The 24715-nt window shown below is 38.6% G+C and overlaps 1 protein-coding gene across 2 annotated transcripts in view; it reads right to left on the bottom strand.

Moving 5' to 3' along the window:
• The window catches only part of aqr (aquarius intron-binding spliceosomal factor), a 47646-nt gene extending 24343 nt beyond the window's left edge, over window positions 1-23303 (bottom strand). For both annotated transcript variants that reach the window (XM_063496925.1, XM_063496926.1), the window contains exons 1-25: window positions 23205-23303; window positions 22721-22817; window positions 22389-22445; window positions 21939-21979; window positions 21800-21835; window positions 21563-21683; window positions 21277-21417; window positions 19316-19384; window positions 19057-19157; window positions 18880-18956; window positions 16648-16712; window positions 14527-14643; window positions 14320-14433; window positions 13415-13518; window positions 10221-10323; window positions 8688-8808; window positions 8297-8438; window positions 7650-7828; window positions 6643-6810; window positions 4983-5152; window positions 3923-4164; window positions 3627-3776; window positions 2828-2897; window positions 1748-1858; window positions 1230-1339 (exon numbers count right to left, since the gene is read on the bottom strand). In XM_063496925.1, the coding sequence (XP_063352995.1) occupies window positions 1230-1339; window positions 1748-1858; window positions 2828-2897; window positions 3627-3776; window positions 3923-4164; window positions 4983-5152; window positions 6643-6810; window positions 7650-7828; window positions 8297-8438; window positions 8688-8808; window positions 10221-10323; window positions 13415-13518; window positions 14320-14433; window positions 14527-14643; window positions 16648-16712; window positions 18880-18956; window positions 19057-19157; window positions 19316-19384; window positions 21277-21417; window positions 21563-21683; window positions 21800-21835; window positions 21939-21979; window positions 22389-22445; window positions 22721-22804 (2693 nt within the window). In that variant the 5' untranslated portion in view covers window positions 22805-22817; window positions 23205-23303. The remainder of the gene's footprint in view (window positions 1-1229; window positions 1340-1747; window positions 1859-2827; window positions 2898-3626; window positions 3777-3922; window positions 4165-4982; window positions 5153-6642; window positions 6811-7649; window positions 7829-8296; window positions 8439-8687; window positions 8809-10220; window positions 10324-13414; window positions 13519-14319; window positions 14434-14526; window positions 14644-16647; window positions 16713-18879; window positions 18957-19056; window positions 19158-19315; window positions 19385-21276; window positions 21418-21562; window positions 21684-21799; window positions 21836-21938; window positions 21980-22388; window positions 22446-22720; window positions 22818-23204) is intronic.
• Window positions 23304-24715: the final 1412 nt, after the last annotated feature.

Below are 24715 nucleotides of genomic sequence, written 5' to 3'. Positions count from 1 at the left end.
CACTTTAAATAGTAACAGCATAAAAAATGTATTAAAATTCAGTGACACTGAGCTATTTATATTCAGGAGGTGGCAGGAGAGCGCTGCCTGTGGTGAAAAAAAAGTTTCCGACTGGTACATTTATTAAAGTGTTAAATACATTAGTGATTATATAAAACTGTACATGTTTTGAGTATTTTGTGATACTCTGGTTTTCTGAAGTGTGCCATGAGTACAGTGACCCCCACCTACTTTTTCATGCTATCTTACTACGTCTCAATAGTACTGAGTCACTATCCTTAAAGGCTCTGTGCCCTGCCTCCATTTTTGCATTTACAGCTAGTGTTAAGCCTGGGTGTTGCATGTATTTGATTATACTCAGATAACGTCAGTCACCACTGATTTAAAAATGGTTTCTTCCTGATCTGAACAAAATAAACGTTCCTAAGTTTTGGGTATTTTGATTCATTTATGAATTAATTACACTGTTGATAATTCCTAATTAAACAGACCTTTCTATTCTTGAAGTAGATTAAGGACATTACTACTGCTACTTTTCCATCTAACTTATCACCAATGATCTTAATTATTTATTTAAACACTTCTTACTATGTATTAAGTTATTTACTTGACTTAGTTGGTTGTTTGATTACGCGCATGCCTATTTAATTAAATTTGACTTCTATGGTGCCAGCTCACAACATGTCATCACCAGGTGCTTTTTATCACAGCGTAAATATCTTGTAATATTAAGGGAAACATGCAAATGCTCCAAACAGTGGTAAATCCATATAATTCTCTCTACATGGCCTGCTGCTATCTTATTAAATCTTATTTTAAAAACTGGGGCAGAACCAACCAATCAACTGTTGTGGTCCAGAATAGCTATGAATGGGTTACTTGGGCATGTACTGCTTCTAAGTGCATGGCTGCTGAGACAGATCCCTTAGGCTGGTGGAAAGGACTGAGAGTCCAACAATGCCTAGTGAAAATAAACCGGGTCCAAAGCCTGACATATGAGAGTGTAGCAGCCCTGTCAGTGTATTGACTCAGACCTACTGTGTATGTGGGAGATGGCATTAATGGATGTGAGTTGCCTCTGCAATTTAGATACACAGTAACTCTGAATATTTCTTGAATGCACCATCACTTGTGGGAAATTGTGTCTCAGTTTTCACATATGCAGTACTGTTTGGTTAGCTGTACCCATTTGTGTGTGTCATCATCCACCTGTTATCTGCTTTCCTCACCTGCTGAAATCCTTCTCAGTCTCCAGCTCTTCCTCTCCATGGCCCAGACGCAGAAGGTGGCGCTCGTCGATGTCTAGGGCCATGATCTTTTCAAAGAGTTGGTTCAAAGCCTGATGTGGAATGAAAACAAATCTCTTTCATTTGTATGTAATATACTTAAGTCAGTAAAATAATTTGGGAGGGTGTGCAGAGTCTTATACAGGAAAATAATTATCATCAAACTATACTTCTGGTGTTTAAGGTTCCTTCTGGCATGCTTCCCCTTAGTTTAAAGCAGCTAAAGATTACTTTATGATTAAATACTGAGGGGAAAAGACCAAGGCACAAGGGAGCTTAGATTTTAATTTCTCCTCCATGGTTAGAATATGACTCTTGCCTGATTAATGGGCAGTTCTGAGAACAAGCTTTAAATTCTCTTGACAGCTTTACATTTAGTTGATCAATGTGTTATAGAAACTTTTCAGAGATCAGACTTGCACGTGGAGATGCTGTGTGCATATATGGAGGGGAGTGTTGACCTGATTTGAATGTGTGACTATGAGGGTCCTCTGCTCAGGGAAGTTGTGATACAGGTTTGAGATGATCTGAACGGCAACATCGGTCTTTCCAGTACCCGGTGGTCCCACAACCTGCAGGAACGAAGTAAAAATGGGATTATGTCAGAAGAAATTAAGCATTTTAACTGTAGGACATAAAAAAAATAAGAAATTGGAAGTTAGGTTGCAAAGGCAACATTTCTGTAGATTACAAAGGTAGACCTAAGCCAGTGGTATCCACATAAAGGTAGGGAACATAGCTAGTGAAACAAAGAAGAAAGTTGTAGGAGGAACAGAGGAGGGATAAATATTTTCAAGCCTCTCCTGGTTTACAAGTTATCATGATAATAAGCTCCAAATTTACTTACCTGGGGGGGGGACAGCACATTAAATTTACTAAATTAATATTCATGAAACAGGTTGGTCTTAGTGTGGGTCTCTCAGGTGAGTAATCTCTGCTAAAATTAGTAAGCACAATTACACATTCATGCATAAATCAGTGCGTAATCAGCTCCTTCGTTTCTCTACATGAAAGCTAGGCAGACCAGGAGGTAGTGTGTGCTTGTTATGGCTGCTAATGACTGTGACATATGCCAAGAAGGAAGGTTAGAAGGGGTGAAGTGAGTGGCAGATGAAGGCATGCATACAGAGTTGTTTTATGGCTCTGGTGATAGCCTTCTTGCCATATTTACCTCAGCTAGCTGCGCAATAAATAACTCTGATCCCAATGCCAGTTTCCAGTCACCACAACAGAACAGCACTCTTGTCACAACAGTGTGTTAAACAACTTTTAACATAAAAATAGCAGGTTGGGGTGAAATTTTTGTGGTTGTGCATGTCAACTGGTGGCTTTAATCCTATTTTGACTATTTCACTGGTATAGTCAATGTGTACTCCTCAAAAGTACACAGGGAATTTTAGTGAAATTTGATGTTTTCCATAAGTATACAAGACGGAGATGAGTTAGTTGTTTTTTTTTTTGTCAAATACATAATAAGAAAATATCATAAATAGATAGCTTCCACACAATCTTGAAACTAAAATCAAACACTGGATTCTTACCATTGTTAGACCTGGCTGCATCCCGGCTCGAATGGCTTCAATTTGAGTAGAAGTGAATGGAATTGTGTTCCTGTAAGACACGTACATGCTTGAAATTTATGAATCAAGTAATTTGATACTGAATACCCTTGGAAGCATAAACTCATTTGTATTCAAATGACTTCATTTGTTTTTCTAAGAGATGCTTTGTGCTGCAAGTGTTGAGATGCATTTGGAGACCACACTGAAAGATTGCCAAGTCAGGGCCTCCCCACAGACATGCTGTTGCTATCAAGATTTGAATATCAAAGTGCAAACTGAAAATGCTCAGGAAGCACAGGATGAATCTCAACTTTTCATGTAGTACACTAATTTTTGGGTGTTGTGATTAGTACAGGAATATTAAAGCCCCTTCTATTCACCATTCATTTCTATCTATAAATGTGGGCATAACAACAACCAAAACAGCACCACAATATTACATCCTAAACACATCAGATACCATGGAAACGATCATAGACAAATAAATCAGAATAGATTAGTAGCTCAGTGTAGGGTACCTACGATGCGCATAGCTTAGAGATTTGCACCTCCACACTTCTTATATTGACAGAAAGTTTTTGAATAACAGGTTAAGGACTTAATATGCATAAGATTATAAAAAATAAATAGCCGTGGAACTCAAGAACATATTAGTGTACTATACAATGTGAGTAGAAGGTGTAATTGCATTACAGAAACAAATCAGTGCACTGTACAATTACTTGACAGTAAATCTTATTAAATGATAAATGGAAAGGTTCGAGTATTGATCTCTCACCGTTTGGGCTGATTGTAGGGATATGGCCCACGATTGGGGGTAACATAGGGTTCGACAATCAAGGTCTTGTCTTCCTCTTTGTTTTCCACTTCTTCATCAGCCTTTCTTTTCTTTCCTTTGTCTGCTGTGTTTGAGGTGGGAAATGTGATTCTGATACAGCAAAAGAGAGAATAATAAGGATAAATATCATGTATTATGACATATTTAACAATATATAAACAATTATATAAATATGGCTACGCAAACAGATTCTGATTAAGATTGATCAAACAAAATATTTTTCTTTTAAAATTCACCTGAATGGGGGAACCTGAAGTTCAGGGTTCTCCTCAGTGACCTTTATGGTGTTACCAGGGAAACATGAACGCAAGTGGTCCAATGACAAAAAGGTGTCATTGAAGTCCAACGTCGAGATCTGATTGGGCATTTTTGAATAATGTGCGCTGCCCGGGTCACCGTAACCTAAGATAATGTCATGAAGCCAGTCTGGGACGACACATTCTGTGTTCATCAGATGTCTGATGGTCTCTAGCACAGCCTGAAACAGAGAGAGAGAAACATGTTACAGATGACACTGAGCACAAAACACACAAAAACACAGTTTAGCTGGGTAAGTTATAAGTCTGTCAATTATATTTTAATGAGCTGCAAACTGTCTAATACTTTGTGCATCAAACGGGGAAGGGTGTTTACTTTTATGTCTGTCATGCTTCAAAGATGGAGATGTTGCCTGAATATCTGTTAGCTGCTGCGCTTTTCAAATTCAGAAAAAAAAGCGCACTTCAAAAACATCTGTAATTGCTGTGGCTGTGAAAGACAGAAACTGATGTGCAGAATTAGAAATAGCAGATCTGAAATGCTCTAATGAAAAGCTTTTAAAGAAAGACATGGGGGGGGGGGGGGATAAGTGTTTTCTTCATGCCAGTTAACAATCTAATGACGCCAAGCTACATAAAACCAGTAATAAAGGTCTCACATTCTCACATACTCACATGTTTGATTTTATCATGACCTGAATTCCATGATGTGAAATCTGTGTAACAGGTCTTGAAATCAAAACTTGAGGTTTGCATTTTGTTAACGTTCTAAGAACCACTACATGTTACACTGACTGTGTACCCCAGTCAAGATTGTTCACAGAAAGCATCACAACATTTTGAAACACTGCGAGTTTACTGCTACAAGAAAAGCCTTGGACGAGAGTTAGAGGGACCACTGAAAAGGCCTCATTATGTGGCAACCTCAGAGTCACCCTGGCCCCAATCTCAGAGCTAGAACACTAAAGACAGTGATACATCACTCAGGGCGATGTTGACAGAAGCAGAACTCAAGGTCTGAAGCTAAAGCAATCCAAACCTTGAAATTGTTTTCCTTAGGTTTGCGTCTCATGATGATGTTGAAAGTCTCATATGGGTCTTCGGTGTTACTCTGAATACTGCTGGTCATGTCCTGCTGGTACTGGTTTGGGTCAAGCCATACACGAAATGTTCTGACATCTCCACGCAGCTTAGGCTTTGGTTCAGGACCTAAACCAAAGTACCAAGGATTATTTATTATAGCAATGAAATAATGAAAAAATAACCTTAAAAAATCAGAAACAGTATAGCATTTTAGAAACATTGTTAGAAAGTTTTATCCTAATACTAAACACAGGAAAGTAAAACTAAGGACAGAGAAAAAGAATAAAGATCAATGTTAAGTAAGTCACTGTGAGCAAGTCAAAGTAATTAAACTCATATATTCTCAAATTAAAAAATAAAACCCTTTAAAAAGAGCTAAGACTTTCAATGCCTCCTCAGGAAGAGGAATTACATGGAGACACTTGATTGACTGGCCATGGGCTTTAGGCCTATTCCCATTAGGGGGCCTGTGTGGTGCAGTGTGCAGCTATCACAGATTTCTAAATAGAATCTGTGTGGAGCTGCAGGGCACATAGCAGAAACCAATCCACTCCAATTCTGACATGTGTTCCCATGTGCAAATGTGCACAGTTATGTGGGGCTCAATAAAATCCACCTTACCAAAATGAGTGTGGTGATAGCTTAAGAGTGGAAGCTACACCCTCCACACTATTCAGTAACAATGTAGCGAGCTGGAGTAAGGTGTCTCAGCTGTTATAAAAGATATTTATGCCTTTGTATTAAGTTGTCAGTTATTAAAAGGTGGGATTAACTCAATACTTAATGTAAAGGGACATACATTGTTCAAGTCATTAAAAATACATTTAAACCATCGTAACTCATATAAATGTTCTACACTTGAGCAGTTTTATAAAATGGTATGTCAGTTAGTTACGAGTGTCCCAAAATGCACACGTTGCCCTGTGTCCCCCCCGTACGTTCACCAAATGCCCAGTGATTTATGTGACATCTCCCCTCAACACAGCAAGCCAAAGTACCACTTATCCCTGTTGGGAAACTGAAAGTTTAAACAAGCCAACATTTGCAGGACATGTTCCCCAGCATGTCTATTTCTAAAGCCCTTCCCCTCTGCATATTTAAAACTTCATGAAAGAATAAGGGAAGGAAGTTTCAACACATGTACACATGTTCTGACTCCCACACTTGCAACCAAAAACTGAATCAACCAAGATTACTTTAAGGACTGTTGCAGAAATGTTTTTTTTATTTCATAATCTGCTGCTGTTGCCAATACATTCATCTAAGGTGATTGTAGCTTATGTACCACATTACTTAATTCTGCAGGACAAGTACATTAAGTGCCCTCTTATAGATAAAGCAAACCAGAGCAAGCCCTTCAGTTAAATCCAATAAGTATAACAAAGAGGAGAGCCAGCAGCTCTCAGGTGTCATTGTTGACCACAGGTTAATGAAGTCTTAAGGTGAAAAAGGCCAGGTTTCACAGTGACAGTCACCATGACAACACCAGTCTGACCCTCTCCTGAGGATTAGCTGCTAGGGCTGACGGTGTACAGATCTGATAGGTGGATGGATGTCAGGTGTCACTGCTGTGTGTGTGAGCCTACGTATACAGGCACAAACGCATATGAGCATACCTTCCTCAATGACACGCCCCTTGTCATCCAGCATACCCTGCACCTCACAGCCTCTCACATACACAAGGCCAGTCTGATCCACAAATGGCTGACGCCGGTCAAAACGTGTGCCGTAGAGCAGCATGGGGCGCACCGTGATCAGAAAGCAAACATCATGTTTCCGCAGACCTGCAGGGGGGGAAAAAGGTTTATGGGTGTTAGACTTATAGCAAAAAGAGGAAAGGAAATGACTTAGAGATAAAACATGGGAGAATGTAGTATGGTGGGGGAAGAAGATGAACCACCCTGTCAACATTTGCCTGATCATTAAAACCTGAAGCTCTAGGGAAAGAGCTACTGGAAGTAAAGAATGAATGCAATATCTAACACTTAGTGAAATACAAAATATAAATAAAACTATAAAAGTAGCTGTAGAGAGAACAGGGTTGTCAGTTTGTGAGATATATATATATATATATATATATATATATATATATATATATATATACACATATATTTAAATCCAGCAGATAATCACCTTTTTAGAAATATAGCGATTACTTTTTTCCCCCTATAGCATTCATTTTCGCTAGTAATCAATCCAAATGCACTGGCATACATTTGCTTAGGAACATTGAGCTGGCATCTTTTTCCAGAAAGCTATAGCAAACAGCCAGTCAGAGGCCTCGGTGTGTGTTTTATGTTCCCTGTGAATCACGACTGTCAAGCTCCTGTTGACATTATCTATAGCTGCCTCATCAACCACACTGAGAGATAGAAAGAAAAATGACCAGGAAATAAAACAAAGGCTCTGTGGTAAAGGCAGAAAAAAGGGTCATGAGCCTGATAGGATAGAAGTACGGGAAGACTTTATGGTGATTATAAACCCCTGTAGAACTGTACAGAGGGGAAAAAACCAGGAAAACTAAAAGTATACCAAGGTAATATGGAATGTGTAGTTAATCCATTGAAATAGGGTCAATTTCATAATCAGTTTGTTTGACTTTATAATGGTCCGCTACTTTTACCTTCCCACTCATGCTTGATATGGTCTTGTACATTGAGGTTGATAGTCACATCTGCGCGAACACGAGCAGGCCAGCTCTCTCCGATGTTGGGCTTGGCAACCTCAACTATGGAAAACGAGGTGATTGGCTGAGCCATCCTCGCCCAGCCTCCAAACACCACTCCACCATACTCTGACTGCCTGTTAGAAAGACAAACACAACAAGAACTTAAGACAAGTGCTGTGGGCTGTTGTCAAGAATGGAAATCAGCTGGATTTAGGGCAACACATGGCACTACTGCTTACTTATTTACTTCTGCAGGAACAACAAGCAAGTTGCTACATCACTTGACATAATGGGAGCACTTATTATGTTAAGCAATGGGTTTTAAAATGTGGTGAACCAAATGCCATAAATTATTGTCAATGTGCTGCGCCACCACGTGAGAGGTAGACAGAGGATACAATTCTTCATTAATTAACCTAAAAACACAAAGTATGCTATAGATTATTTAATGCTTTATTTTTGCATTAAAAGAAACATCATTCCTACTTCAAACTATGTTTTTCTATTTTTTTTCAGTGATGTTTGCATATTTTAACCAAGAAAACAATAAGGCACTACAGATTAAGTGCTCTGTGCTGCCAACAAAATTGATGACATCTCACCATGGTTTCATGCGCCAAATCACATCTTCTATGTCCTGTCTGATCTCATAGGTGGACTCCAGACGAAAGAGGTTAAAGTTCCTCAGCAGGTAGTCGTGGAGTGTCAGGAACTGGAGATTTAGCTTTGGTAGAGCCAGACAACCTGAAAAGACGGAACAAAACTAATAACCGATGTCTGCATGTTCAGATGTAAACGTCTGTGAGACCTTGTGTTATAACACTGCATATATAACAGAATATCACAAGATGTGGGTATATTTAGTATATGCAAATATGAGGCACAGATTAGACAGATATAGTAGCATGTATTCTATTTCATGTCAACTCACATAGATACATGCACAGACATGCTAACTCAGTAACAATTCACACATTCATTTATAATACACACCTTCTCCTGAGTAATACTCTGTTGGCACAATGTTCTCGTCCCAGATTATCTTCTCCGTTGGATAAAGGGGCATCTGGTTAAGTTGCTCAATCTGAGAGATTCTGCGCTCATGACGAGACACCTGTATGTGGATGGCAAACAGCAAGAGAGAAAAATGACACTGAGAACATGTTTGGAGAGAAGATGTCAATAAGCAAATGCTGCACTGCCCTTTTGGCCCAATGTTTAGGATTCTTACTTCCTCCTTTAGACATAAAGTTATAGGCCTTTAATATAGTTTCATTTCTCAAATTAAATATGTTTTTTTCTGTTGAACTCTTGATTCTCTGTGCCTCATTTATCTACACTATATGGAAAAAAAGTACTGTGCCACCTACACCTACAGGAGCTGCTTGGCCATGCAAATAACACAATGTTTACAGATGTCTGATGTTTATCTGATGTGTCAGAAACATTTTGCACTGAGTAGATGTCTGAAGATGTGATGCAGAGCTGAAACAATTTAAAACAGTTACTTATACTAATGATTTATTTGTTTCCTTGACATAAATAAGAGGGAGGATAAATAATGTCAACAATAAAATAAACTGTAAAAAAAAAAATGCTGTCATCTGCTATCCTTATAACTGGTTCATCCTATATGCTGTCTGTTATGACTGTGTTCAGTCAACTGTTTTACTATAACTTACAGTCCTGCAACCACTTGTTTTTGAATCTATCTGTGCAAGGATGTTGGTTTTAGGGTGTAACCTCATGCACACACAAATGAAAGCCCTCAAAGAGTCTCCTGCAAAAATTTATTCAGATAAATAAGACACAGCTCTTCTCCGTCACGTCTTATGTGTAATTGTACTAAGGACAGCTTTGAAATAACCACTTTGATGAAGAGGTCTGCAACGAACAGCTAAGTGTGTATTGGAGAGACTAGACAAACAAGGGTCCCCCAGATTCCAGGAGAGGTTTTGAAAGAGAAAATTAGGAGAGCAAGCAAAGGGTGACTACAGAGCAAAATCAAAGCTTAGGCTTCTTCAGAGATTCCACGAAAGGAAATAAATAAATAACTCTCCATCATATTAGTCCTGCCTACGATTTACTCTATGTTACAGAAATGCCCACATGAAGCATTTATTGGATTAGAAGGCAAATTCACAAGGGGCAGTGCAGTCAAACTGCAATAATAAAATATGTATTTGAAGGTAATGAGATTAATTATTTTAAAATGTAAAATCCAATCCTAGTATACGGTATTGCCAAATGACCAGTGAATGTTTTGTAAAATAACTGTTTATAAACACCAGTGATACATCTTTTATATTCTCAGTTGCCATGTAACCAATGCCTGATGTATAGGTTTATTTAAAGGGTTAATTTAAAGTATCAGGCATTAATCATTGCCTACAAATCCTGGAATAAATATTTTAATATTTTATTTTTTAAATTTCAAGAAACATGTCATAAAAACAAACAAAATGAAACAAAAAAAACACTGATATGCTCACATACATAACCCAGTAAACCCAACAGTGCACTTACCAGCAACTCAAGCAGAACCTCTTTCTCAATAGTGGTGTCTTGCCCTTCAGGCAGTTCAGGCAGCAGGCACAAATAAGAAGCCACCTTGTGGAGCATATTGGGACTACAGAGAAAGAAAAAAACATCAGAAAAAGAAGCAACACTTCTGTCTAGAGCAGGTATGACAATAAGTAAATATTAACTAAATCCTGTCTAATGTTTGGTAAAGACTCGAGTGATAAAGATTATAAGAATACCAACCATAGAATTTCTCAATTAAGAATACATTCTTACTATTATTTGTCCAACATCTATATTCTTCATCTATATACAATCTACACAAATCCCTGTTTTATTCAAAGAAGTGCAAAGATAGTATTTCAGAAGATGGGGAGAGGTGCAACAGTGTTGGGGAAAATCCTCAACAATTAATTGTGTTTATTAATATACAGCTGCAAAGACATTAGTGATTTTATAATCTACCTTGCACAATACTGAAATGCCATGATCTTGCATTACTTAAAATAAGACACCATTCTGCAGTGGAATCCCTCCATGTGCTTGGGTATGCTCCTACAACAATTGTCAGTGTCATTAACTGCATGAGTAAATGTGCAGAAACTGCAAAGTCTATGATGCAGAGAAAAATCGAATATAAACAAGACAAAGAAATGCTGCCACCTTTTGTTACAGTAGAACAGACTTTTTCAAAATGAGGTGAAGTGGAAAACTGTCCTGTGGTCTGACAATTCCAAATTAGTATTTATTTATTTTTTGGCAATCATGGATGGTTATCAATCCACTAAATGGTAACATTGTAAACGTTTTAGAATAGGAGCCTCATCAAAGTCTTATTAGTGCTTATTAGCACTGTGGCACAAAGTGCTTCTGTTTGCTTTGACACTGCATTCCTGCTCTGTCAGCGTGTATGTTGAGGGGTCGAGCTGCACTGATGAGACAGGATTATGAAAATCAAAGCCCATCTCCGCTTCGGAAGGCTGAGGTGTGGCTCTCCGCATACAACCTATTTTAATCAGGCTGACACACTGTGACACAGACAGGGTCTGGTGCCCAACAAGGGACAAGGTCTGGACACACTTTGACAGGCCTGGGTAGCCACACGTGGACTGACCAACTGTAGCCGTGTATGTGCATGCATTTTGCTACTTGTGATGCCACGCTCGAGCAGTGGGGTGGCAATTCTGCCAATGATGCAGTTTGGTGGCCCACTGGATGTCCTGCCATGGATCATGTGGACATTCCTTCCCTTAGCAACAAAATAAACGCAGCACAACAACTCACTATAAGAAATGCAGATGGCCCAATCAGGTCAGAACTGACACCTAAGCCACTGGCAGGATATGGTAAAGATGGGGGTGGGGGGCATAACAGGAGTTTTTCTAAAGTTTACTGTATATCATGTCTACACACTTTTCTGAGCGAGGTTTTGGGGAAAAAAACCCTAAGAATTCTCATGTTACTGCCAAAAATGTGTTGTGTGACCTTGACTTTTGACCAATAACAACTAATTTCAAGAATTCCCATCACATTTTGTGGAGATATTACATTCACAGGGATAGGTGGTACTGATGGTTGAACTACTTGCAACCATAATGCAACTGGTCACAGCTGTGCCAGAGGCAAAAAAAAAAAAAACAGATAAAAAGGATCTAAACATCTGTACAAACATCTCCACAGTGACTATAATCCAGAGCACCAATCACAATCCTTATTTTAATATGCTCTGCAGTGAAGGTTAACATTTGTCACAATTAGGATTCTTTTCTGTTTGAATTCAATATCATTCAATTCATTTATGGCCACAAATGGCACTTCACCTGTTGTCACATACCTGAAAAAAGTGTTTATTTGTGTTTGCGTATATATGTAATAGTATGGGTGTGTATAAGCGTGGGCTAGCTAGCTTTTGTGTGTTTTGGGGACTTAGTGGATAAATTCAGAGCGGCAGGTGACTGGGAGCTTAGCCCATGGGTAGTACAGCTGGAATAAACTGGCATTAGCAGGAGTTGTTTGGATGAAAAGTGCCTCGTTAAATCTGATCGTATATTTGGAGTAACCCAGGAGCTGCTTTGGTGACAGTTGTGGAGCAGTGAACAATGCCGTCCTGCTATATTCAAAACCTTAATTCTATGGAAAAATGGAGCAGAGCTCCTGCTCCCTCTAATGCACAAAATGGTTCAGCTAAGTCTTTACCTGATTCAGCTCAGCTCGGCTCATATCCCTTTGCCTGATTCAAAGAAATTTAATGTGGGGTTTAAGCTTTTATAATCCACCACTGAAGTGGAAAGAAATATGTATATGGAGACATTGCCAGCTAAGACAAATTTTGAGTTGTTTAAACAACTATCACAAATAAAGAACTTTCATACAGTAAAAACAAAATAGCAATCACTTGGTGAATTAGAATAAAGCCGAGCCAAACACAAAGACCTTAAAAAAGTTTTGGTCAGTAATTTGAAAGTGTCAACTTCAAGAAAGATAAAATCTTGAAGTAATTACAAATTACGAATGAATCCATTTCTTTTCACTCTCACATACACATGAACAAGTGAAAACACACACAAAGGCCAGTTCATCAAAGTGAGGGTGCTTTTTGGCTCCTTGGCAAGCTAATATGATCTGACAAACACAGCTGTTCCAAGAGTTTATTCTCAAGCCACTGCAAATCGATTAGATTAATGAGGCGTGCCTCTCTCTCCGGCTGGTACCAGCTGCCTGTTCAAGGGTTCACTAGCTGCCATTTAGCAGGAAGTCAGACAGCAATGGTGGAGCTGCTATATTACAACACAGGAGCAAGATAATCATGGACATGGGCCTCAGCTGGTGGGATTGTTGGGTAAGCAAAAATCCTACTATATTGCTCATTATTATTAAATTTTTTTCCTTCTTTGTTTCAATTGTAACTTGTACTTTGTGGTGTTCAGGAGAACCTCTGAACATGGTAGCAATACGCTAGGAGCTGATTCTTTTGGACGTATACGCTGAGAATTTGAGCTTTCAAGGTCAAAAGGTACTTGAAAATAAGGCAGAATGATGAACACAGAAAGCCTCTAATAAACATGCAAAATATTTACACATTAGCAATCATGCCAGCTAAAGCGATGTTCCATTGCTAGCTAATTTAGCAGTTATGATGCATATCCTCCCATCACATCCTTTACAACATGCTACTTGTTTTAAATGATTTTAATTACCTGAGATGCCCAAAGTGTTTGGTCAAGGATTCTCGGGTGTCTACTGATGCGACACTGGATAAAGCAAAGTCGTGCAACTCTGGGAAATGAGCAAAGGCTGCCCTCTGCAAGACAGAACCCAATAAGCAGTGCTATGAGAGACTGATGTCTAGATACACATCACCATTGTAATACATAACTGTTTTTTCCATGAAATAGTTTCTTGAGACAGTTACTGAAAATGTGATTCATAAAGATATATATAGAAAAATCAACAGTCCTGAATACTTTACATTCATTCTTATTTATTCAGTCATTATATTCACATTCAGCATAAAATGAGGAAAGAGTTAATTTCTTATTACAACTATGAAAAAAACTGATCTGATACTCTGGTATATACATTTCTCTCTGCAACAGTTACTTTGATATATAAAACTAAAGATGCTTATGAGGCATGCTGGAAAATCAATCTATTCCATTACATTACATGGAATTCTGTTTTTTTCAGTCCCATTACCACAGGTGTATAACTCAAGCACCTAACCGTGCATCCATTTGTATGTAGTACTATATTACCCCTGCAACAAGTTTTTTCCCTCTTTGATATTCGATATTCAACTGTAAGTAGTATTACTGCAATCGGGAAGCATTTAGGAAACACCGTAACTTAGCCATGAAGCAGCAGTCCACATGAAGTTACAGAGCGGGGTTGCAGAGTGCTGAAGTGCATAAAAGTACGCCAATAGACTCAATAACTCTACAGCTCTAAACCACCACTGGCATTAACATCAGCACTGTGTGCTGGAAGCTTCAAAGCATTACACCTACAGCTGCTGCTGTGTAGCTGGCCCAGTACTTTTATCCATATAGTTTATGCAAATGAAATCATATCATATCTGAAAATCATTTTATATAATTCTTACCTGCAGTGAGGTGATTCTGTCATAGTGCAAAGTGGTCATCTCTTTCTGAGTCAGTGCATTTCCTGTCTGATCACTGATTTCAAAACCAGTGTAGAACTTCAGCATGTCCAGCAACTAGAAAGATGAGGAAATAACAATTAATTCTTTGTGAACATGAATATTGTCATTGACAAGTTTTAATGCATATTTGCTTATTTTTTTTTGTACCTGACAGAAGAGATGCCCCTCCTTCTCTCTTTTTGTGAGGCTGGAGAGGTGACATCTGACCACCAAATGAGAGTCATCCAGCACTGTATTGAACCAACGCCTGGTGGGCAGCAGTGCCTATACACACATGAAACCATGTTTACAGCACTGGACTTTATATTTGTGGAAATAAGTCCTCACCTCCAAACAATAACCAACTAAACTACACTAAACTAAACTCTACTGGTTTGCGAACAACCATATTTCTCAGCATCATGATTATCAAGGCAACTTACTGATTGCTGTTTTTTCATCTTGAGGTTAGTTTTCAACATAAGACAGTTTGTCTTATTTTTCGCTTTCTGACAGAAAGATGTGAAGACAACATGGCAAAAACTGTCTAACTCTCTTCTATATTCATTATTTATGTGGTTGATGCTTGCAGCACAGGAACATGACATAAAGGCAAGAACAGAGGAGACCTGTCAAAATGAGATAACAGACCTGCTTTGGTGAGAATATAACAAAGAACACTTTTGAGTGAGAGAGCATACAGATTCACACTATAAAGAGTGCTGCAAGGACAAAAAAATGAACACTATTGTGAAACCAAATCTGAAATACAAAACTGTGAGGCAAAACACAAACAAAATATCTATATCAATCATGGAAAAGTGATGTTCAAGGCAGCATGTGCTGGAGTAAGAGTAAGACCTAAAGAGTGAAAGAACACATACCCTTTATATGCAACAGCAATCTCTGATCTCAACACAGTTCTGACAGCCAACACAGAACTGGCTTGATAATAGGTGTATTTTTCTCTGCAATCATTTTCATGTTGTCATCAGAGAGTGGAAGTATGGATTTCAGGCAACTGAGTCTTTGTATAATGATAGTGCTGAAGGACAGGAGATGTGTCTGGGGACAGTCAACTGGCCAGCTAGTAGCCACTGCCAGAAACGGCAAGGCCAGCCTTTCAGCAGAGGGCCAGATGACATCCATTGTGCTCACTCACTAGTAACAGCAGGTCTGCCCAGGCAGGAGGCGTAAAAATCTTATGTGACACTGTGTCTTAACACCACCTTCATTAGTCAGGAATTAAATAATTATGTGAAGTTCTGCGTCACTTATTTATTTTTTTAAAAAAGGGATACATCATAAATATTTCTTATATTTAAAAGCTATTTCATCACCCTCAAAAAAAAAACCCCAAACTGACTCTGTAACAGACAAAAACGCATCGTGATTTCCACAGTTGAATACACTCTATTGCATGGCATCTACGGCAACTAAATCAAGTTTTCTTAGTTTTTATTTTTTCTCTAGGAGAAGCTTCCCGCGCCTCAAAATATGGAGAAAAAAAAAAACAACAGCTGCAAATAGTACACCATGATTTTCATTGAGATTTGGTGGAATACATTTTTTTTCTGCAGATCTCACATCTAATAACGCTGCAGCTCACAGCCGAAAGAAACTGACACTTTTAAATAACTATCTTTCACCTACAAGACCTTTGCCTCAAGTTTCCAGGCAACAGTCGAGCACACGGCAGTTAAATTAAGAACAGAAAACAGACATTGGAAAATAAATTCAAATCTGCAATCTGTTATAAATTTAAAGAGACCAACAAATCAAAAATATCCCCCCAAAACAAAACAAGGATATTTTAAATAAATTGTTCCTTCAAACATCATTTTTCTAAAAAGGGAATTGGATGTCCCCAAACGTTATGTCATTGGGCTTTGTTATACTTTACAGTTTGTAGCACATGTCAAAAGCCATCACGCTGAAAATAACCTCTCATACTATGATCAGACTACTGCTTCAAATAGTGCATAGCTTTGCAGAAAGGAAAGAGAGAAGCACAGAGAGCAAAGCTGATGCAGAACATTTATCCAGTGACTGTTAATGACATGAGTTAGCTATAAATGTGAAGGACAAAAGACAAACAAATGAGATCTGCAGAAAATGAAGTCTAGACTGCTTCCTTCATCAGGATATCATGATTACAAAAATACTGTAGAACTACCCTTGTACTGAAAGTCCCACAGAAACAAGTCTAAGAATGAATGCATTATCTCTCGACATAAATAAAAAATTAACATGGCTGAGAAATGTATGATTAAGCAGGTTGTGCTTTACCTCCAAATCAATCATGAGTTCTATGAATCTCTCGCAGTAATGCACTTGGTCCATGGATACAGGCCCTGTGGAAAATAAGAGGGCATAATTCAGGTTATAACTTTGGCTCAGGAAATCCACATTCACAGCAAAAGATAAAATATGATGAATAGACAAACCCAAAAAAGACAGGAAATATTAGATGTTGCTTTGTAGAGGGCGATGTGTAGCTTTCAACAAGGACACGAGGACAGCAAACGCATATGGACAAAGCCAAAGTGCCATGCTGAGTGTGTGACCCTCGCTACGAGATGCTGCACGGTTAGCACAGCAGCATGCTGGGTCCCCAGCTCTCATTAGGCATGCTGGTGTGTAAGTGTGTGTGTACACTTAGAAGTTGAGCCATGCAGTAAGTATTGGAGTGATGTGGATCCTACTGGGTTTTAGATTCTGATCTAATCTGTCAGGTTTGATTCTATCTAAACACACGAATACACACATTCTGTTTTTAGCATTCAGGTGGGGGGCCTGTGTGTCGGCCTGCATTACAACATAGCGGTGAGTGCCGTTGGCTGTGTGGCAGCTGGAGCACATCCTCCTTGGGCAGCTGCACGACTCGAAAAGAAAGAAAAGGCGTGCTGCAACTGGCAACAGTTTACATCCATTTCTATCCAGACTCATATAACACACAGAGATAATATGAAGACAATCCAGTATCTAATCAAATGTTAAATATTCTCACAAATTTCACTCCTGCTCCTGAGATATGGCATTCAGTAAAAACTAGAAGGGTGTTTGTGCAGAACATTACGGTGTCATAGTGACCTTTGACCTTTTTGGGTATAAAAAAAGCATTAGTTGACCATTTTATCTTATTAGACTTTTGTGTGGAATTTCGTTATAGTCAGCATATTCATGCATTTGAGGTCATAATGACCTTGACCTTTAAACACTAAAATCTCATCTGTTCTTCTGAAAAACTGCATCAAGGCAAGAGAGAAGAAAGGATAGCTGGAAAACATAATGCATTATCTTGTGTCAAATTAGCCATTTCTGCTTTTCACAAACACCGATACAGCATAGAATCGCATTTTCTTTGTGGCAGCATTGCATTAACACCAAATTTTCAATATTTTATTAAATGAATTAAAACACTCTGGGAATGCTACAAACAAAAGGGCTCATCTCATGCACCACCATCTTGAGTTAGCTGAGCAAACTTAATTAAATCAGCTCAACTGAAAAACCATCCAACACTGATCACGTCCTCAATTGTCAAAGGTTTGCAAATAATTGCTATTTAGTTGATAAATGTAGAGAAAACAGTTTGATGCTGTCAGTGAGCACAACTCAAGGGAACTCAGCTCAACTGGCTGCAAGCTGGTTGTATTCTGGTTATGCTGCTAATAGAACAAAAGGGTTCGTAAGCACAAAAGTAACAGAACCTGCCATAAATGTTGCCAAAGTTTGAGTCGGTCTGCAGTTGAATGGGGGTCAAGTTGTCAGTTACATGCAGTCTGTTTCTGATAATACCACAATTAACTGCAATAAACTGGAAAATATTTATGGCAGGTTTTAGTGGCAGTGTCGGCATGCTTGACAATCTCATTTTGCAACAAAAATAACAAAAATATCATGCGTAATGAATTGTGATGATATTGTACCATGTCTAGTATTTATAAAGAAATGTAATTTTTTGTCATGTTTTTCATATTTGTATAGCAAATCAAGTCCACTTTTTCATCTGGCTTGCATTTCTCAGTTCAGCAGTTTTACTTTAAACCATGATTCAATAAACAGAACACATTTCTTTTTCTCCAACATCTCTGTCTCTTAGTTACACTTACAGTGAAACAGCACTTCTGTTTGATGTGGATTTCACTGCTGTGTCTAATACCTCGAGGTGCAAACAGCATTTAATTATGCAAATGATTAAGTAAAGGAGTGTATATTTATGGATGAATACCAGAGTGGAAATAAAGCTTGTGCATGTGAGTACAATCTTACTATGACTAAGATTTATAAAAGAGGGCCATGCACACAGATGTATCTGTTAATTTTACAAAGAGAATGCTTACACACATTAATGTTTTTGAGATTTATGGATCTGACCAATTATTTACGGTGAAAGTCCAAGAGATAGTCACCTGGGCTCTATAAAAACCTTTTAAAAACTATTAGGACGTAAAGAAAGTCCATATTAAATTGTTGTGTAGAGCTATTTCCCAAGAGATATACAAGCATTTTTTTTACCTGTTGGTGGAATTGACGCAAGAACTCCGTGAAACTTTTTAATAAGAGCCGAGAGGAAGGTCCTCTCCTTCTTTGCCCTGAGGAAACACGAAGAAAGTAAATCAGAACAACCTAGAAACAGATTCTCTAAATCTGTATAGATTTCTTTGAACACTCAAGCAAAGGAAATATCATTACTGCTCAGCTGTGTCAGCATCCATCTTATCAAATTTCTTTTTTATTAGATTCCAGAACTTATGCAGCTTTGGAACTTTCTTCAGCTCGTGCTGGAGTCTGGACTGTAAAAATGACAGAAACAAATGAGTAACAAATGAGTGTAAAGAGGGATTAGTCTCATAGCAAGGAAGCAATCCATTCCTTTAGAATTATCAAACATTACTTGGTGTGCCAATAAACACCACAGCTTCTTAATTAAGATAATAGTTTGACATCTTACTGGTAAGAGGCACATCCACATTGGCAGAGAGATGAGCTGCTGCACCTGCTCTCTGATCAAATCTACCTCCTGGGAGGAAAGTGCAGAGAGAGAGAAAGAAAAAAAATGAGGGAAGATTAAGTGTGAGAGGTGGGGGTTGTCAAAATGCATTGTGCACTATACTTTAAAAAAAATATTATACTTCAATCCCTAATAGGAGTCTCCAACTAAAATATTTAGAGGCCTTTATGGGATACAATCAAAGGGCAGCAGGCTATCACAGCACATTTTAAGTGAAACATCTGCAGTGCTTCCCTATGGTTTAATGCAACTGCAGAGGATACAGATGGAGATCACCCAAATTGACCTGTCCTGTCTATTATTGCCATCTAGTGGACAGTAAAGATAATTGCATTAATTCTTACTTATCTTGCCAGTACCAGTACATCAGGTATAACATCATGACCACCTGCCTAATATTGTATTGGTACCCCTTTTGCTGCCAAAACAGACCTGACCTGTCGAGGCATGGACTTCACTAGACTCCTGAAGGTGTACTGTGGTATTTTGGACCAAGATGTTAGTAACAGACTCTTTAGGTCCTGTGGGTATGAGGTGGGGCCTCCATGGATTGGACATGTTTGTCCAGCATGTCCTACAGATTCTCAACTGGACTGAGATCTAGGGAATATGGAGGCCAAGCCAACACCTCAAACCATTCTTAAACCATTTTTGCTTTGTGACAGAGCACATTATCCTGCTGAAAGAGGCCACAGGCATCAGAGAACATAGTTTCCATGAATGGACCTAAATGGTCTGGAACAATGCTTGGGTAGTTGGTCAGTGTCAAAGTAGCATCTACACAGATAGCAGAGCCCAAGGTTTCCCAACAGAGCATCGCCCAAAGCATCACAATTCCTTTGCTGGCTTGCCTTCTTCCCATAGTGCATCCTGGTACCCAGTGTTCCTCAGGTAAGCAACGCACCCAGCCATGCATGTAATGTAAAAGAAAATGTGATTCATGAGACCAGGCCACCTTATTCCATTGCTCTGTTGTCCAGTTGATGATGGTACTTTTGGCTGTCCGCATGGGCACCCTGACTGGTCTGCGCCTATGCAGCCCAAACACAATAAACTGCGATGGACTGTGTATTCTCACACGTTTCTATCAGAACCAGCTACAGTAGCTCGACTGTTGGATCAGACCACACAGTGCCTTCACTCCCCACGTGCATCAGTGAACCTTGGCTGCTCATGACCCTGTCACTGGCTCACCATCATTCCTTCCTCGGACCACTTTTAATAGATACTGACGACTGCAGACTGAGAACATCCCACAAGAGCTGCAGTTTTGGAGATGCTTTGCCAGAGTTGTCTAGCCAGCGCAATTTGGCCCTTGTCAAACTTGCTCAAATCCTTATGCTTGCCCAATTTTCCTGCTTCTAACACATCAACTATAAGAACAAAATGTTCACTTGCAAACTAATATATCACACTCATTAACAGGTGCCATGATGAAGAGATAATCAGTGATGTTTACCTGACCTGTCAGTGATCATAATTCTATGATGATCACGGTGAAAGTCCAAGAGATAGTCACCTGGGCTCTACAAAAACCTTTTAAAAACTATTAGGATGTAAAGAAAGTCCATATTAAATTGTTTTGTAGAGCTATTTCCCAAGAGATATACAAACATTTTTTTTACCTTGTACGTGTATGCTGACATTGCTTCCATTATGGTGTAAGAAAGTGTCTTAATTTGTATTATTTAAATCGTCATGTAATTGGCTTTACATTTTAAGACACTAACCTGGCTTAAATAGACAAGTCATGTCATTTTATAATATGTAAATACTGTCTTTAAAATATAAACTGATGACTCACACTAACACAGGCACAAAAACAGACATCACTGTGGTAGTAGAATAACTCTAACTTCTCTGAATGTTTAGTTATAAGATATCAGTGCAGTGGTACACACCAGACTGTTGAAACAGTGGTCCATAAAGACCAGAAGCACAGTTTGTTCCTTCAGAGTAAGACCAGCCTGCTCATCTGCCAGAACGGCTTCCATCACACATTTGAAGAAAAATGGAAAATGGCTTGGTTCCTTCTTGAACACCTGAAACACAGCAAACAACAGAAAATGTAAAAAGCAGAGCTCCTGCATTAGCTGTGGCAAACACAATCAAATATAGACAACATTTAATGATAATTAAGCTAAACTTCAACAAATTACTGCTTTTTTTAATGACTTTTTTTTTTACCTCCCAGGCTGGAACATTTTCTCTGAACTTCTCATTGACAATGCAACAAATGGACATGATGTAGGCATTGCTGGAAACCTCTGGAGTGTAGTTCACCCACAGGTAGTTTTCAAGGTATTGGCTGAAATATTAGAAATAATAAATTAATATCCATGCAGCAAGTAGTGTTGTCAAATCACTGTTTTTCCAGTGATTGTTTAAATATAACATAAAGAAAACCCAGTAAAAATAACTTACCTGAATTCAAGCAGCATAATTTTCCTAATGGCAAATCTGAAAATATAATGGGCACAATTCAAAAACAATGAACAGTGAAATATGTCCTTTATATTTTTTAAAGTGTTTCATAGGGGAAGAAAGTTCAAAATTCACTTACTTGGAGTTGAGAATCTCCTTCTCGTAAACATCTTTCATCACCTAACCCCCCCACAAAGAACATTCAAAGCATTATAAAAGCACAGAAATTTAGTGTTAACAAACATGTGCTTGGTAGTTTGCTGACTTGACTTACTATCTGAAACTATATGATAAATGATAAATCAATCTCTATTAGATACAACATGACCAAATCTTTACAGTGCTCCCACTCTGGGCTGATACCAAGGATTAAAATAACAATTAGGCCAATAAGCAGTTCCAATATCAACCTTTACTTTATTTTTGTTTGAACTTGATCCAAATTATAAGCACTGCAATATAATGGAGCACAAACTGTGGCAATTTTCATCACTGAATGTTACACTGTTTGCCAAAAGCCCTGGTTACTGGTTATCACTAATAAAAGTTATACCAACACCTCTGAATTGCAAAAGTGCAAATAACTCACCTTAGGGTCAAAAGGTAGTTTATTCTTTGCATGAGGCGCCCAATATTTGTTAGCCAACTGAAAAGGGGAAATGTGAAAATCACACATAGTATTAAATATAAACATGGAAGATGCAACAAATTGTTAATTGAACATATGCCATAGTTACAGCCATTTGTCCTATCCTATCTCCTTAGCCCATACAAAGCTATGTCTTTATGTTTTTAGCATGACAAAGAATGCAACAAAAGAAAATCAGGACACTTTTTTTTATCTTCAGCATACCAGCATCATGGAAAAACTTCACAACACAGTACTGAACCACATATGCAGAAAATAAGTGCTGTGATTACCTGCGTGACATATTCCGCATTTATCTGGGATACAGACGGAGTAGCAGCCTTTTTAGCAGGGGTTTCTTTCTCCATGGTGGCCATAATAAAATGACGACTGTGAGAAGAAGAAGAAAAAGCGCAGAAATCATTTGTTTTAAAGTATCGACTGATACAAGAATCTGTTTTCAACTTGAGGCTTTGTAAATATACGGTAGCTAGACGAATACAGGGTAATTTATTGTTGAGAAAGTTCACAATCTCGGTTAAAAAGTAAACTAGGATGTGCAGTTATAACCACGAACTAACTGACTTTCCTGTACTTTAATTAACATCGAATTAAGAGTTACGAGTTCAGAAAGTAGTAACATGACATTAGTAACTGTTAGCATTTTCAATGAGGTGATATAGCTAATTAGTAGCATTTAGACACAACTGACTCGTTAATCGTTCAGTATTAACTCCAGTTCAGTGGTATAACGTTACCAGAATTTAGCTCACTAACCTTTTTTTTTTCTTTTATTTCAGCATGAATGTAACTGCCGTCGGACTGCTGGTTATGTACCTCCACAATCAAACGCGCTGCGTGCGACTAACTTCCTGAAAAGGTACGTCCCTCAAACCGTCCCCTAATTACGAAAGCTTGCAATCCGTTCCGTTCCCCCGGTTTCGTATTTGTTGCGTGTGGAAACTGCTGGGAAAACTAAATCAGCTTTTTATTTTGGCGACAACGCAAGAAAAATTAATTGGTTAAAAAAAAGTGACGGAGCACGTAACAAAATGGACTATTTTCAAGTGAATGTGCATGCGCAAAGAAGACTGGATATTTTGATCAAAGGATGTTGAATAAAGTGCTGCCAAGCAGGAGGGGGACAGGAAGACCACAGAAAAGATTCGTGAATGCATTGAAGGAGGACATTCGGAGGACTGGTGTGACGGAAGAGTATCCTAGAGATAGGATGAGATGGAGGCAGATGATGCACCATGGTGACCCTAAAGGGAGCACCCAAAAGATGACTTTCCACCACATCAATACATGAAAGAAAATGATACGAAACACAGCCAAATACAAAACAAAACAAGTTTTTTCCCCATTATAAATACAAGCATTGTTACACTAAAAGTAAACATTTTGTTTAACAATGAGTCAGCTGGTGTTTTCTGACATGTCCAGTCTGCGCGAAAGCTTTGCCACAAATGCCACACCTAAGTGGCCTCTGTCCTGTGTGGACAGCATAATGCTTTGCGAGTTTAGAAAGAGACACAAACTTTTTGAAGCAAATGCCACAATGATTCCTTTGGTCTGTCATTTGAATATTATTTGAACATATGTGCCGCTTAAGATCCTTTTCATTTAGAAAACTCGCAGTGCACCTGTCTCATTCAGAAACACTGAGTGGTGCACACCAATCATTTTCTTGTTGGATCTGATTCTCAGCCACTGAACTTACCAATTCATCACTAAGCAGCTTGTCGCCATCTGAAACAGTTCTAACTCCTTTAGTCAGCATTCTCATGCTCAACACTTGAGCTGGCATTTTTGATTCTCTACTTCAACAACTAGTTCAGTGGGAAATGAATTGCTAAAATTGTATGTAGCCTCTCTTTGCTTTTTTTCCGATTCGTTACTCTCCGTTCAAGGCTACACCTGGATCTGCCAGCCAATCAGCATCTTAGGCCTCCAAGCCCTGAACTACCTCTTTATTAGCAAATGACTCGTAACCAGCACTAGCATACAGTGACTTTGGTTTGATTTGGCATCCAAATCTGTACAATGAATACATGTTTGAATACACTTATCTGGAAGTAGGCTTTTTCATTTCACTTTGGATACCGTTTGGAATTTCGTTGCAGTGCCTGCATGTTTGCTCATGAGGTATCAGGTTACCCTTCTGTGGGAATATTTTGCTACATGAAACACATCTGTATGACCTAATCCCACAATGAGTGACCAAGTTTGTAGAGCATATTCTGCATAATTGAAGCTTCTCTTTTTTTTACATGACACAACACCTT

Source organism: Pelmatolapia mariae, linkage group LG16_19 (assembly GCF_036321145.2).
Source record: "Pelmatolapia mariae isolate MD_Pm_ZW linkage group LG16_19, Pm_UMD_F_2, whole genome shotgun sequence".
NCBI classification, from domain to species: domain Eukaryota; kingdom Metazoa; phylum Chordata; class Actinopteri; order Cichliformes; family Cichlidae; genus Pelmatolapia; species Pelmatolapia mariae.
The sequence above is the reverse complement of the archived record's forward strand: the minus strand, read 5'-3'. Positions and strand labels throughout refer to the sequence as shown.